The sequence below is a fragment of the Alnus glutinosa genome, chromosome 2 (genome assembly GCF_958979055.1).
Source record: "Alnus glutinosa chromosome 2, dhAlnGlut1.1, whole genome shotgun sequence".
Classification (NCBI taxonomy): Eukaryota; Viridiplantae; Streptophyta; class Magnoliopsida; order Fagales; family Betulaceae; genus Alnus; species Alnus glutinosa.
This window is the reverse complement of record NC_084887.1, coordinates 37597351-37613792: the sequence shown is the minus strand read 5'-3', so window position 1 is coordinate 37613792 and position 16442 is coordinate 37597351. Positions and strand designations below refer to the sequence as shown.

Sequence of the window (16442 nt, the reverse complement as noted above, 5' to 3'; positions counted from 1 at the left end):
TTGATGGAGATTTTTATTGCTCTTAACTTTGTGTGACGTGAAAGTATGTTATAAAACCCAAATCAAATTTAATTGATTATGTTTTTCTTTCTCATCACCTTTTCTTTTCTATATTCTAACAATTTAGGATGAAAATTTGTATATTTGTTTATTCCTTCTTCTTCGAGAGTGAATATATATTGTGCAAGACATTTTCTAATAAATTAAAGTATGACCCATATGCTACATGCTATTTAGTGTGGTTTGATTAAACATAAATTAAAGGTAGTTGGTAGTTTATTCTAATAAAGTATTAAATTAAGTTATATTTATTGATGGGAAGAATAATTTAAAATGATATTTTTTATTAAGGGTCATGTAGCCTAGTAATTCCATCCTCTCTCTAAAAACTTTCCTCTAAAATTTGTATGTTAAAATTACCATCTTATCTTGTTGAGTTAATTAGTCATTAAATATTATTATTATTTTAATAATGATAGATGGAATGATTAATTAGTACCATTAAGTTAATATAATAAAATAAAAATGTAATTTTTAACCTCTGCGTTATTGTTACGACAGTATGCCCCCACATCATATCCAACGACCATAAGTAATCTTGGCATCTAAACAACAAAAATCAACCTCATGCCTTGTTACTTTTTTTTTTCTTTTCTTTTCCACCTCATATCCTTGTCATGATGTTACATACATCACTAGCTTACACTGATATTTCTTCCCGATGACTCAGTAATCTTAGCCTCTAAATTATGATGTCAAGCTGGAAAGAAAATCCGTTGAGGTATTAATATATTACAAATATTCCCACAAGATTCTTCTCTCCCCTGAGACTGGTTTTATTTGAGAAGGCAAAACCTCTGCTTCAAGAACATTAAGGGACATCTATTTTATATATATATATATATATATATATATATATATATTAAGGAAAAAAAAATGACAAAAATAACAACAAACTGTGGGATTATTAAACATTGTCAACCCCAATTTATGCGGGATGTAATTGAAAACACGTGACATTTTAAACTGGTATCTTGTGTGCATAGAAATAGGGCAGTAGACTTTTAAACATAAAATAAGATCGTTTTGATTTCAAGTAAAATGGATAAAGATGAATTATTTTATGGTCCAGATTAAATTTTACAGCATCTAACATTGTAAATAGTGTCACGCCATTTAAAATTTGTAAATGATGTGACAACGTAGACAACATATACATTATTAAATGTCTTAAAATATAATCTAAAACATAAAATAATTCATATATGAAATGAAAAGATAATCTTCATATGAACAGAACTAAAAAGAACAATTATCATTGGTGATTAGAATTCAAGTCTCTAATCATATTTACAACTTGAGGATTACTCAAAACCAAAAGATTACTCACCAACCTTGTCGCCAGATTTGCTCACTCTTTAAGCTTTTTTTTTTTGGCGAGGAAGAGAGAGTGAGATAAATATACACGCGCCCAAATGTGCGTGGAGCCTTTATTACCTGGAACGGAAAACTGTGCTTTATAAAAGAGGTTTTTGAAGTTCGAAATCAACTTCGTACTGGAACTTTGAGTGGCAATGATTGCGCCAAACGCACGCGCAGTGGAGAGGCGCGTGGATGGTAGGTCATGTTTAATTACGATTTTAATCTTTTCTTTCCCTTCCGTACTACCACTGCAACGCGTTCTCAGGGGGGTTTTAATGTCAAAGAGGTATCTGATTCTCTATCTCTCTGTGGCCGGAGAAAGTTAAAAAAAAAAAAAAAAAAAAAGTAAACAAAATTAAGAACAGTTTTGGCTGAGAAAGTTGAAGAGGAAAGTGAAAGAAAGACAATAGAAAAGAAAATATCAACAACAATAATTTTGGCTGTAAACAAAATACAACACCAACAACAACAGCAGCAGCCGGAGATTGCTGTTCTCAAAGCCCACTTTTTTTTTTCTCTTTTTTTTTTTTTTTTTTATAATTTTTTTTTTGTTTCCTTATTGGATTCTTTATCTCTCTCTCTCTCTCTCTGAGGATTAGCTGAAACTTTCTCGTGTAAGTATAGAAGAACGTTCATCTTTCCTTAGATTCTTGTTGCTCCTTTCTCTCCCTCTCTCTCTCTCTCTCTCTCTCTCTCTCTCTCTCTCTCTCTCTCTCTCACTTTTATATTTTGATTCTGAATGTCAATCTAACGCTGTTCAACTTGGGAAATTTTTGTAGATTACTTGATGGAGAATGCTATCTGGGTTTTCTAGATCATACCCAGATCTTGCTGTTAATTGATCCAGCCGAATAGCATGCACATCTTGGCAAAAGCTGAAGAAAAGAGTCGCAGAGAAAAAGAGGTGAATATTCATTATCGCTTTTGCTTTTAAGTTGGTTGAACAAAGAAGTCAAAGTTTCTAGGGATTAATGCTATGATAAATTTTTTGATTTTTTTTTTTAAGGTTTTATTGGATTTGCAATGTTTTTCTTCATCTGGGCTTCTCAATATAATTCAAAAGGTCACGTTCTTTTGGTGTAACAATGGAAAAGATCCTATATTACATTTTTTAGATGAGAAAAGTAAGCTAGTGTTTTTGTTTTGATCAGTTGATTAGAAATCTGAATTTAAGTTCTCTGTATAATTTTGAGCATGTGATGTCTCTGTAGTATTGATATCTTATCATATGAAGTGGGTTTGATGTTCCTGTTCCAGATTTTCCCCTGCTAGGTTGGAACGTTTTTAAAATCAAACAAAGATTAAAAAGCTTATGGGGTGGATTATAACTTCAATGGACATGTGGACTGCCTGTTCTGGCTTGAATTTGATTTAATGTATTGTTTCAATGAAATTTGTTTCCTCTATAATTGATCCTGTATTTGGCTTTGGATTATTTTCAATAAGTATTGGGTTCTTAAGCGCAGGAGGGAGCTTTTATTTTGTCAATTAAGTTATGATCAAACAGATATTTAATAAGTTCCCACGTAAGTCCTCAAAGTCGGCCGAAAATCGTGAAGGAGGAGGAACATCCACCTCCTCTTCAAATGCTTATGCTAGTTCGAGAAGCAATGATTTGGCGAGTAACCGATATGGGAACCCGGGGACTACATCTTTTACTGGCTTTGATTCTACAAATCCAGCATTAAATCATGGCAGTAAGTTTATGCAAGCTGTGAATTCGAAGCTGAATGGGAATTTAGCATCTTTCTCTTATGAGGCTTTGCCTAGTTTTAAAGATGTTCCAAATACTGAGAAGCAGAACTTGTTTGTGAAGAAGCTGAACATGTGTTGCTTTGTGTTTGACTTCACTAACCCAACAAAGGACCTTAAAGAAAAGGACATTAAGCGACAGACATTGGTTGAACTTGCGGATTACGTTGCTTCTGCTAATGGAAAGTTCCCAGAACCTGTCATGCAAGAGATGATAAAGATGGTGTCCACAAATTTGTTTAGAACACTCACTTCTCCACCTCGTGAGAATAAAGTCTTGGAAGCCTTTGATTTGGAAGAGGAGGAGCCGTCAATGGACCCTGCATGGCCTCACTTGCAGGTTGTGTATGAATTCCTTTTGAGGATTGTGACGTCACCTGAGACAGATGCAAAGTTGGCTAAGAGGTATGTTGATCACTCATTTGTTCTCAGGCTGTTAGATCTTTTTGATTCAGAAGACCCCAGGGAGAGGGATTACTTGAAAACAGTTCTCCACCGCATTTATGGGAAATTTATGGTGCACCGACCATTCATCAGAAAAGCAATCAACTACATCTTCTATCGTTTTATTTTTGAAACTGAGAAGCATAATGGGATTGCAGAACTGTTAGAGATTCTGGGTAGTATAATCAATGGGTTTGCTCTGCCGCTGAAAGAAGAGCACAAGCTCTTTCTTGTTCGATCCCTTATTCCACTTCACAAACCAAAATGCATTCCCACGTACCACCAGCAATTATCTTATTGCATTACACAATTTGTGGAGAAAGACTGCAAGCTTGCTGATACTATTATACGGGGTTTGCTAAAATATTGGCCAATTACAAATAGTTCTAAGGAGGTCATGTTCTTAGGTGAGCTGGAGGAAGTTTTAGAAGCAACTCAGCCTGCCGAGTTCCAGCGCTGTATGGTTCCCTTGTTCCGCCAAATTGGTCGTTGCTTGAGCAGTTTGCATTTTCAGGTAGGTTTTTTTTACAAGTTCCATCAGTTTCTATCTTTTAGCCCCACTTTCCCTTGTTAAATTTCTGAATTATAGACATGCTTCTGCGGTGGAAATTAGATAATGAGTCTTTAAGCCTGCATTTTGTCATTTCAAGTGCAAGGATTTGCTCCACGTGGTCCTCTTTGTTACTCTTTACATCTTTAAACTACTGTAAAATTGTTAATATTTTAGAATTTGAATTTCTGAACAATCTGACCTGGGCTTAACTAGATTAGATTTTTTATTTATTTATTTATTTTTTTAAGTTTAGAATCTGCCTTACAAAATCAGATGTGTATATTAAGTCTATTCTAAAAGTTAGCAAATGTTAATACTGATTAGTGGCTAATGTCAACAAAATAATAATTGGTAGTAAAATATATTTTTATTGTCCTCACTTCTCAGGTTCCTCCATATATTGACACCCCTTTCAAACTAAAGTTGGCCCCTAGCAGTTGCCAAAGAAAACTTACCTTTAAAATTGATGGAGAAGTTCTATGAGGTGGAAATGCTTGTGTTGTTCTCTACTTATCAAAAAAAAAAAATGCTTGTGTTGTTCTCTCTCTTAATTGCTCTGATAGATTTTTTCATTTTTCCATACAGAGATTCTGGGGACTTTGCCCTCAGTCTTACCTGAGGTGGTAAAGCAGTGGGCACTCCTAAGTTTAAATGTTAATTTAGAAAGAAAGAAAAAGAAAAAAAAAAAAAATCTTTGGGAGATTTAGCCTAGATTTCGGGAAACTATGCTCGACACCCTTCATGCTTTAGCCCATTTCTACTTAAGACCTGAGTTTCATTTTTTTTAAGACCCGATATTTGGCATGTTTCCAATCAAGGGTCCCCATCTGTGTTTTTGTCAATTTTCTAACAGATTTTTTTTTTCTTCCTGGTAATACCTTCATAATTTCTGTTGTTTCCTCATTGCTAACCCTTCTTTCTCCTCCCTCTATCCCTTCTCTCTCCCCTCTCCTCTCTCCTCTCTTACCTCTCCCCTCTATATCTCTCTCTCTTGCTCTCTCTTGACCTCCACGGTCCTGGACGGTTGAGAGAAAAGAGAGAGAGGTAGAGAGGGGAGAGAGGAGAGAGAAATTGGGAGGATATAAATGAAAAGAAAAAATTTCTGTTAGAAAAATTGATTGAAATGCCGAAGGAGGTCCTTGATTGAAAATGGGCCAAAACATGGGACTTAAACTAGAAAAAATGACAACTTGGATCTTAAAAGTAGAAATGGACCAAAACATGAAGGGCGTCGGTTAAAATTTCCATTCAAATTTTTATGAATTTTGAAGTTGTTTGAAAAATTTGAAATTTTTTGGAATGCCATGTTTTTTTTCTACCCTGCACATGGATGTTATGTAATATCTGTTATATTGGTAATAAAATCAATTAAATAGTCTGAAGCATGATGACTGAGTTGGCTTTGGGTCTTGAATTCCTAGACAGGATTTAGTGGTGACTCTTGAACATGTGGCAGACATCTGACTCTTGTGCTTTAGGACTCACATTTACATAGATACTCACTGAGGGAGTGTTTCTCATTTTTGTTTCATAACCCCTATGCATATTCACACAGGGTTATGAACCACTGATATTGAGTGATTGAATTGAGACATGTGCGCCAATCTGGATATCCATGGTAATTATTTCATGTGGGTTGTCGACTGGTGGAAATGGGTGTGCTTAACAACAAATGGCAGTGATGTTGTTGATTGGTGGAAATGTTACAGGTAATTAGGCTGTGGTTTTGGGGCTGATCTTAGGGCCACGATAATTGTACCGTTGCATTTACAGCAATGAGCAACTGGTGCTGGGTTGATGTTATGATGGTATGATCAAATTTTGACAAAATGCTGCTGGTATCTACGCTGTGATTTTCAGGCTTGTTTTAGGGTCTTGGGATAATGGTAGTCTTGCAGTTGCATCAATGGGCTATTGGTAGGGTTGTGTTACTTTCTGGTGGTTAAAATTGTCGAGGGTCCCTAGGAAAGATCCTTACCATGGACAATCTTAGGAAGTGGTATGTCATTGTGGTTGATAGGTGTTGTATGTGTAAAAGGAATGTGGAATCCGTGGACCATCATCTTCTCCATTATGAGGTTGCTTGTGTCTTATGGAGTGGTGGTATCAATAAATTGATAACTCAAGAAGTCCAATTAAATTTATTAAAGCAATGTTCTATCATTTTTATGGAATTTATCTTCACTCTTTAATTGCTTTGATGCCTAGTAATCGAGTGGTGGTTGTGAATTAAGTTTATGCTAGTGCTCTGGTGTTTCAGAGAGTGGGTTTGTAGTTTCAATATATATATATCATTTTCCCTTGCGTTGATTATCAAGAAATAGTTGTAGCGCCACCTGGATAATGCAAAATATTGCATTCATCTGGGCGGGGCTTTATAGTGGTTGTCTCTTGGTGGTGTTGGTTCTACATTAATAATATTATCATATAGTACCTTAGAGTTTATATAGACTAGGTGGCAATTTAAATAGCTTTTATTAACATCAATGTTAAATTTTCTTTTTATTTAAGTAATTTTGTATCCTTTTTATTGGTTATCTTTTCATTCCTAGGTATTTCCAGAAAAATTCTTTGAAGTTTTTTATTGGTAGTATGAACTAGCTGTGGGTGGCCAAATTTATAATTCTCAATTTTTGCTCAAGCCACCCCCTATTGCTGGCCAGGGGGTGGCCGAAACCATCCCTGCCTATGTCACCCTCAATGCCCCCTTGCGGGAAATAGGGAGGTGGCTCCCACCCAGAATATATATATATATATATATATATATATATATATATATATATATATATATATATATATATATATATATATTAAAAAAAACAAGATTTTTTATTTATTTATTTTTAAATAATATTAATGGAACATGTGGTTGTTGCTGATTGGTTTGATGTGTTTCTCCGTTAAAATATTGGACGGAAGTACCATCTTAATATTTAGGGTCAATACAGGTACCATCTATGCAACCTTTTGAAACAGTGTCCATTTGATAAAGAGACTTACCACATGTAGTTAAGAAGCATTTAACCCTTCCATTTATTGCGGTTGGACTAGCGGCCGAGTACCCTGATACTTCTTTTGTTAAGAGTTTTTCTGGTCATCCTTCTACAGAGCTTTTGTTTTAGATTTTTGCTGGTGTCACCTATATCATCAACTTTTTCTCTGCTGTAGTGTCAAGTCTTTATTTGTTGGAATCCTTGTCTTTTTCTGTTTTTTGTGAACAAAATAAAACCTTTTAACAGTTAAGTTCGATGCTAGGTGTGGAAACTACTAATTTTGCGTGGCAATACTGAACTCTTATGTAGTTTGCCAACATCAAACTTTACCAACTTATGTCTATACAACAATTATGAGAGTCTTATATTTTGTGTTACCTAGATTTACTCCCATGCTAGTTTTTTGCTATCCCTCTTTCTCTCTCTCTCTCTCATTAATTGATTCTTTTTTTGCAGGTGGCGGAGAGGGCTTTGTTCTTATGGAACAATGATCACATTGAGAACCTCATCAAACAGAACCGCGGTGTTATACTGCCAATTATCTTCCCTGCATTGCAGAGAAATGCAACAAGCCACTGGAACCAGGCAGTACAGAACTTGACAGTAAACGTTCGCAAAATTTTCTCTGATACTGACTCTGACCTTTTTGAGGAGTGCATGCTCAAGTTTCAGGACGATGAAGCAAAAGAGAAAGAAATTAAGTTGAAACGCGAAGCCACATGGAAACGCTTAGAAGAGGTGGCTGCAATGAAATCTTCAATTAAAGAACCAGTGCTTGTCTCTCCTCGAAAAGCCAGTCGTGCACCTTCTGGCTAGAGAGATTCCCGGATGAGATTACGGCGGTTTGATAAGTAAATCGGTATGCAAACCATAAACAGGCGTTGTGATTTAAGTGGTGACATATTCAAGGTAATTGTTATTAGATCCTTGTTTGCTCACCTTCTTAGTTGTTGGTTTGTCAGGTGATTGAGTCACAAAGTCAAGGACGCCATTGCTTGGGGTACAAAGTAGCCCCATTTCGGTTTAACACGCCTGGACTGTATATATTTAATTGGATGGACAAAGCAAGTGGGTCCTGCGGAGCACGTTTGTATTGAAGATTTAGACTGTAAAGTAGTTGGCAATTTGCTGTTGATGTTCTTAAGGGAGGGAAAAGAAATTTTAGAAGGAAGAAGAAGAAGAAGAAGAAAGAGCTCGAATTTGAAATATATTTGCTGACATTTTTGTGAATTTGGTTTAATGGAAGTAAGCTCAATCTTCTGATTTATTTGTGTATCATTAAACTTTGTTGCTCTTTTGTGAGTGTTTGGTTGCTTGACATAACATTGTTTAAAGATGGAAGAGTTTGTAGCCATTCTAGAGACAGCATGAAGTGCTTCCCTCTTTGTTCCACTTCACTTCTCTTCACGTAGTCTTTGCTTTTTTTCTTGTTTAAACTATGGGTACTTGGGAGAGATATTACAACTTTTATTACAAATCTTTTACAAATTTAGGTGGCAGTTTACGCAGTACTTTTCATGTTAGCTATTAAACAATAAAATTTGATTGTGGCTAACATGGCAATGCCATATGAACTGTCACATCAATTTGTAAGTTTACGTAACAGTTATTACATCATTGTGGCCGGAAAAAAACTTGACTTACAATTTTTTTTACAACTTGTTGACATGTGCAATGACGGAGCTAGAATTTTAGTCCACATGGGGCAAAATTAAAAGACGGAGTTGAACAATAATTAATTAAAAATATTAAAAGAAAATATCTAATGAAATAAATAAATAATATAATTTTTATATATATATATATATATATATATATATATATATATATATATATATCATACTCAAACTAATACCTAATATGCATTGTTCCAAGAGGTAGCTCAATTGGCTAGAGACCACGCCTCATGAAGCAGAGGTTACTAGTTTAAATCCCACATCCCTCTCTTGTGTGGACATGTCTAAAAAAAAAAAAAAAAAAAAAATCCAAATTATCAAAAATTTGCAATGTCTCTCCAAATGACACAAATACCCTTAATAAAAAATTTATTTAAGAAAAACAACAAAAGTAGAGGCTAGAAGAGGGGTGGCCAACAAAAATAGAATTACTCTTGTTATTTAATTTTTTTTTTGAAATGATCTTGTACTCAAACAATAATATCATGAATACATCTCAGAGTTCACTAGATCCGACATTACAGAAGGAAAAGAGCCAAACCAAACTCGGTTCTGCAACTGGGAGATCGCCATCTTAGCTAAGGAATGGGCTACCTAGTTCCCTTCTCGTCGAACATGTTTAATAGTCCACCGATCAAAGTTTTCCAGCAACAAACGAGTCTCTCCTATCAAATTGCTGGCAATACCCTCAGCAACATCGACTCGGTTCAGAGCATTGACAACCCCTAAAGCATCTCCCTCTATAAACACCCACTTAATTCCCAACAAAATCCCAAGCTCAACACACAATTTGGCTCCAAAAGCCTCAGCCACTAGAGGGTTCGAAATATAGCGGTAGTAAGAGCACTTAGCCATTATCACCTTTCCATCAGAATCTCGGGAAACAATACCCACTCCTATCCACTTCTGATCTCTATCCAGGACCGTATCCCAGTTCAGTTTGAAAGTAACCTTGAGGAGGCTTAGACCAATGAGCTGAAGAGGGAATATGACTGGGATGAGAGAATAAAAACATGGAATCATGAGCCTTCCTGTAATCATCAAGAGCCTCTTTTGCACATTTGACTAAAATGCTGGGGTGTGTGAATATGCCATCAAACACATGTCTGTTCCGTCAAAACCATATCCTCTGGGCAACCATAGCGAAAACCTCAAGCTCCTCCCAATTACTCTTGTTATTGGGCATATTCCAACAACACTTGTTAGGTATCTGAGAACTTCCGGTCTTCTAAATTAATATGAATCGACTATATATCTTGTTGAGAATAATTTCACTCAAATCGGCCCATCAAAAGAATCATGGGCCTTTGGGTCAGTATTGGCCCAATGAGGAGATAACAGGACTCCTGAGAAGTCTTATCTCTAGAGATAGACATTAAGTAGTCGAGATAGCAGCACTCTTGAAAAGTCTTATCCCGACAGTAAGACACTAAGCAGTTATTCTTGAGAATACATGACAAGAGGTATATCCAGATTAGGTCTCGAGAATGCAGACAACCCGGGACCAAGAGTCAGCTTAGCCAGCCAAGGCCTGAGACAAGCATGTCCTGATAAATCAGGTATCAGTTATTTCAGAAAATTCAGATTAGGACTCTACTTTAAGTTAAATTGAAGTGGGAGTCATAATTCGACTTGCAGTCCTATCCTCGGTAGAATCAAGATAGTACTCATAGCCCAAGTCCAATTCGGGATCAGATCAGATTATATGTATACTAAAGGATCAAAGTCCAATAACTCTAATTATACTCATAGATCAAGAAGGAGCAAAAAGTATAATTCAGGTTTGACTTCACCTCTTTGCCTATAAATAGGAGATTTTGTATTGTGAAAATTATGATCTTCATGTTGACTGATGAGAAAGGAAAATTATAAGCAGAGTGTGATCGGAGGGGCATTGAGAAAGATTGAGTTAACCATTCTAGAAAGTTCAAATAAAGAGAACATGAAAAACTTTGCGCGTTGAATGACACGAGCAGCCGAATCTGATCGGGTCATATTATTGACAAAACGTGACTGGGGCAGAATTTGAATAAACATTAAAAATTTACACGTCAGCACTGGTAAATATCAAATTTGCGAAAACTCCGAGCCTCTCTTCTTGAAATTCTGAATCTCATACTCCTTCAGGAATCCTTGACGACCAAGCCAACAAAAAGGAAAAAGAAAAAGAAGCAGTGGAATGGAATCCATTGTCATGGAGCGCGATATACAAACATCATTGGGTTTGGTAGATTGACACGTCACACACCCGCTTATGATTAATTTTAATCACTGTTTTTAAATTAAATTAAATATTTAGTATTTTTATAATATTAATATATCTTATATTTTATATATATTCTCTTCAAATTATTATCTTATTATTAATGTTTTTTCAAATTATCAATTATGTCAATATCATTTATAAATTACTAAAAAATATCAATATCTTCCAATAATAAAAATGTCATTTATAAATTATAAAAAAACTGTAAACTATAAATTAAAAAAGTTAAATTTTAAATCTGGGTTTTCATTTTTTTTTTTTCGTTTTAATTTTAATTTTTTTTATAATTTTTAGTTATATATATATATATATAGGAATTCGACGCCGACGGTGATTGATAGGTGGCAAAGGAGTATAAGGAAAGGCACGGTGAACGATGAGGTAAGACAGAAGAGATTTTTCAAATGATATGACAGTTTATAAGCCGTTCAATTGTTTTAAAAAAAGGTCAATCACTCGGTTGCATACAAATGAATCACATATGATTACGGCCACCGCAAATTATCTCACCTGGCACGGATTAGTCCCCCGACACATCACGGAAACCCAAAAAACCAAAAACAATGCAAAAAAAAATTTATGAAAAAGCCAAAACTACAGCGTAAAGTTGCATGTTTGTATAATTGGATTGTATGTCCATCACGCCCCTACTCCCCCCCTCTGAGTCTCTGTCTGTCTCTCTCTCTCTCTATCTGAAACCTCACCGTGCCATTGAAGCGCTAGATTCAAGCAATCTTCAAATTACAAAACCCTAAAGTCATCTGATTATTTACAGATAAATAAACTGAAGAAACCGAAATTCCTAACCCTAATTTAGCAATGAATTTGTTCATAATTTGAAACTCACACACACACACACCTGGTGGAGAAAGAGAGAGAGAGAGAAAGCGAGCTCTGTGTTTTGGAAATGCCAAGCGTAGCTGTGAAGTTGTACAGCGTATTCTTCAAGTTCCTCTTGAAGCACCGGTTGCAGAACCGGATCCAGTCCCCGCCCGACGAGTCCGACCCGTTCGGAGTTACCTCCCGCCCGGATGAGACTGTCGCCGCCGCCAACCCTTCCTTCGCCGACGGAGTCGCCACCAAGGACATCCACATCGACCCCTTTACATCCCTCTCCATCCGGATCTTCCTCCCGGACTCTGCTCTCAACCCGCCCGAACCCGACTCCAGGCCTCCCAAACCCAAACCTCGCACCGCCAAACGACCCGGACACGATCCCGATCCCGATCATTATCCTTCCGGATCTCCCAATTCGCACTATTATCCTTCTCGCCGTAACAGCTATGGCCCTCCGACCATTCCTAGCAACCCTAAGGAAGAGCCTAGGTATTCCTACGGTTCGGCCAATGACATGGAGGGTTTGAATCTAATGTCGAGCTCCGGCGGCGGCGGCGGCGGCGGGTATAGAGGGTACTCTCCGTCGCAGGATAATCGCCGGAGACTTCCGGTCATGTTGCAGTTCCACGGCGGCGGGTGGGTGAGCGGGAGTAATGAGTCAGCGGCCAACGATTTCTTCTGCCGGCGGATCGCAAAGCTCTGCGATGTGATCGTCGTGGCGGTGGGGTACCGGCTTGCACCGGAGAATCGGTTCCCCGCAGCGTTTGAGGATGGCCTGAAGGTGTTGAATTGGTTGGGGAAGCAGGCGAATTTGGCCGAGTGTAGTAAGTCCATGGGGAATGCGCGTGGCGGCAGTGGCGGCGTCGAGTTTAAGAAGTCGCATATTGTGGACACGTTCGGGGCGTCGATGGTTGAGCCGTGGTTGGCAGCGCATGGAGATCCATCGAGGTTACAATTTCAGTCCCATCGTGCTTTTTGATAATGCTTACATTTCGATATATGCATTGTTCATAAGTTAATATGATTGGTGAATTCTATAGTTTGCTGATGGCAATAGAATTGATTCAGTACGAGACGTGATTTTGATTTGAGTTAGTTATATATACGCTTCGGTTTGAGGAAATGGATCCTGTGAAGTTGGGAGTGTAATTTAATTCGATGAGAGATGAAATTTTGATTCGTATTAGTGACATGCTTTTAGTAATTCAGTTGTGGATTTAGACTCTGGAAAGTTGCGTGTAGTTCTGATCTGCGTTGCTGGTGCACAACAATGCTTGCAGATCATTGGTTTGGCGTATAGGGGCTCTAGATTTGAAATCACAGGGTGATAGAATGTGCAAGTTAAGAAAGGCATGGTGTTGTTTGTGTAAAGTAAAAGTTTAGAATGGTGTTTATACTTTATATGAATGTGCTGATGATTGAAAATGATGATGATGTTGTAAACATGGGTGTGTTAAATGAACCAAAGCATTAAAATTTCATAACCCATACTTAAAATAGGATATTTATTCATTTAAAAAATAGTGATGAATGTTATATCTGAGGTTTACTTTAGTGTTTATGACATTGTTCTCAAGATTGTGCCTGGTGGTGATATCTCATATAGTCATTGTAAGTCTTTTCTACTGGCTTCTGGAAAGAGAATTTTCATTAAAAGTGAAAGGCACTACCTGGGTTTTATTCTTCAAGACTTTTTTTTGGCTTTCTTGAAGTTATAGCTTTGTTGTTTCAATCATAATTGGTAAACTTGAAGAATACAACCCAAAAACATGGATTCTATCCCGAGGCCTTAATTTCAAGTGATTTGTTTTACACTGATTAGATACTTAATAGACAGGAGATAAACAAATGCTACTTAATCCAATGAAAATATCTAGCTACTGCTAACAGGAAAGCCCATGTCAAAGAATTGAATATTGATGAAGACTTCTTGTGTTGTAACTTCAAATGATTAAGATAGTAGATTTTCAGGCTTGCTTGTCTTTTTGAAAGGTATAATGCACAGTTTGCTGACTTTTGCTCAATCTTTCTTCGTTGTGGTTTATGTTGGTTGTTTACTGCTATTTTGGTTCCATTGCTGGGCATTGCATGTGCGCTAAGCTGCCAATGTTTAAACTGAAAAAATAAAAGGAAAAAAGTTGTTTATGTGCTAGAGTTGGCACAGTGTTGCTGTATCGAGGGGCGGAACTACATGTAACCCTGCCCCCCAAAATTTTTAAATTTCCCCTAAATTATATGTTTTTTTTTATGAGATAGACCCCCAAAGTAAATTAATATTTACCCCCACCCACCCCCAATTTTTTTTTTTTTTTTAAGTTCCCCCACCTAAAATTCTAGTTCTGCCCTTGGCTTTATTTTTCCACGAATGGAACTGGAAATTTGGATACAACTCTTGCTCAAATTGCACTTATGTGTGCTTTTGGACCCGTTTGACTATGTGGTTCCTTTGCTTATGGTGTATCTTTAATGATGTATTTTAATGTAAATGGTATGTCAATTAGGTAGTTATTCTCCTGGAAAAGGAGGCTTTATATAATATTCTGCAGACCTGATATTTTGCCAGATAAGGTAAACATTCACAAAATCAGCTTCTAATGGTGATTTTATTTTTTCAATTTTAAAAACTTTACTGCTCTCTTTCTAGCTAGGTGTTCTCTGTGTACTTGGGCTGTGCTTTTTATGTTTTTAATGATACTTAGATTACTTGTCAAAAAAAAAGAAAAAAAAAAAGAGACTTTACTGCTCTAATTGCTTCCCTTTTAGCCGTTTAGAAACCCACCCTCAACTTGCAATGCTATTTCATCAAATCTCTAACCCTTTTCATTTTATTGAAACAGATGCGTTCTCCTTGGTGTGAGCTGTGGTGCAAACATTGCAGATTATGTGGCTCGGAAAGCTGTAGAGGCAGGCAGGCGTCTGGATCCTGTCAAAGTGGTGGCACAGGTCCTGATATACCCGTTCTTCATTGGAAGTGTCCCTACACATTCTGAGATAAAGTTGGCAAATTCCTACTTCTATGACAAGGCTATGTGCTTACTTGCGTGGAAACTATTCTTACCAGAGGATGAGTTTAGTCTGGATCACCCAGCTGCCAACCCCCTTATCCCAGGACGAGGGCCTCCTTTAAAACTCATGCCTCCAACATTAACTGTGGTGGCAGAACATGATTGGATGAGAGATCGGGCCATTGCTTACTCAGAGGAGCTACGGAAGGTAAATGTTGATGCGCCTGTTCTTGAGTACAAGGACGCCGTTCATGAATTTGCGACCCTTGACATGCTTCTCAAGACCCCACAGGCTCAGGCCTGCGCTGAGGATATTGCCATCTGGGTGAAGAAATACATATCGCTTCGAGGTCACGAGTTCTCTTATTAAGTAGGTACAGGAAAATCTAGATGACATTGCAGCAGGATAATCATTTTCCTGTTTTTGCTCTGTTAGAAGATGAACAAGAGTTCAATACTTGGCTGCCATCACCTTGGGATTGTGATATATGCTTAGCTTGTATCTGGCTCCTTAATCTGTTGGGTTGTTATCGGTTTCATATTTACTCCTTATCCCATCTGTTCTTTTTGTAAGATAGATAAACTGTCTGAGAGTAGGACTTAGTTGAGCCTGTGAGATGCATTTACCTTTGTTCGAGTAACGAACGCCGCATTCGGATGTTCTTGTCAAAATTTTTTCCAGTGTATTATGATGTTCTACCGCTCATCAATATAGTTCAATTCAAGGAAGTGCTCTCTCTCTCTCTCTCTCTCTCTCTCTCTCTCACTCTTGTGTGTTTTGGGAACATCACTGGATTAAACCGTCTACAATGTCCAATATAACCACCCCCCCTTCCCCTCTCCCATGTGAGAATTTATTGGCTCTTGGGTAACTCAGAATGAAAAAGACTTGTAATCACAGCAAGCAAACAGGTGACAACACCTAGGGCAAGAAGAATTTTTAGTGAAATTCCAAGTACTCTTAGTGCACCTTGTTTTGCTCTATGCCTTTCTCCCATCAAGACAAGTTTATTTTTTCCCCTTGTATGCTTTCAGCCTGGAAGGGAGACACAGTTTCCATTTCAATTATAAATATCCAATTACATGGTAGATTGTTTCCTGGGGGCTTTAGTTTAAAACTTTAAGCAGTTCCTCCACTGCTTGGGAACCATAAAGAGGCTGAAGAGGAGCTTTTGATTGTAGATACAGATGATTGTCTTACAAGAGATGACTGGGTCTCTACTTCTTGGCCATGTACAAAGCACTCCAGCCACTTTGGCTAATATGCTCCAATACTGGAAGCACTCGAGGCAGCAAGTTCAGATGGTGACCTTAGGCCATGGCTCTGGGCCTACCAAGCAACCAGTAGGTCGGGTTAATCAACCGCCCGATCATATTTCGCCCGTACGAAGAGGGTCGGGGGTCATGACCCCCTCTGGTTTTGAAAATTTTTCCTATTTGCTTTTGGGATTTCATGTGCTTGCATAGTGGATTATCATTCCAAAAGTCATAGCT

At 37.4% G+C, this 16442-nt stretch overlaps 2 protein-coding genes across 3 annotated transcripts; both read left to right on the top strand.

Annotated features, from left to right (window-relative positions):
* The first annotated feature begins 1480 nt into the window (after positions 1 to 1480).
* Positions 1481 to 8556, top strand: LOC133859968 (serine/threonine protein phosphatase 2A 57 kDa regulatory subunit B' theta isoform-like). Of its 2 annotated transcripts, none has more exons than XM_062295567.1 (5): positions 1481 to 1617; positions 2202 to 2326; positions 2889 to 4132; positions 7621 to 8023; positions 8127 to 8556. In XM_062295567.1, exons 3-4 carry the CDS (start codon positions 2918 to 2920, stop codon positions 7978 to 7980), a joined length of 1575 nt encoding a protein of 524 aa, XP_062151551.1. In that variant the 5' UTR covers positions 1481 to 1617; positions 2202 to 2326; positions 2889 to 2917; the 3' UTR covers positions 7981 to 8023; positions 8127 to 8556. The 2 variants fall into 2 exon arrangements, with proteins under 2 accessions (XP_062151551.1, XP_062151550.1); XM_062295566.1 differs by lacking the exon at positions 1481 to 1617 and adding an exon at positions 1756 to 2036.
* Positions 8557 to 11680: 3124 nt separating this feature from the next.
* LOC133859967 (probable carboxylesterase 11) lies at positions 11681 to 15677 on the top strand. The gene is made up of 2 exons (XM_062295565.1): positions 11681 to 12891; positions 14781 to 15677. Exons 1-2 carry the CDS (start codon positions 12014 to 12016, stop codon positions 15316 to 15318), a joined length of 1416 nt encoding a protein of 471 aa, XP_062151549.1. The 5' UTR covers positions 11681 to 12013; the 3' UTR covers positions 15319 to 15677.
* The last annotated feature ends 765 nt before the right edge of the window (positions 15678 to 16442 follow it).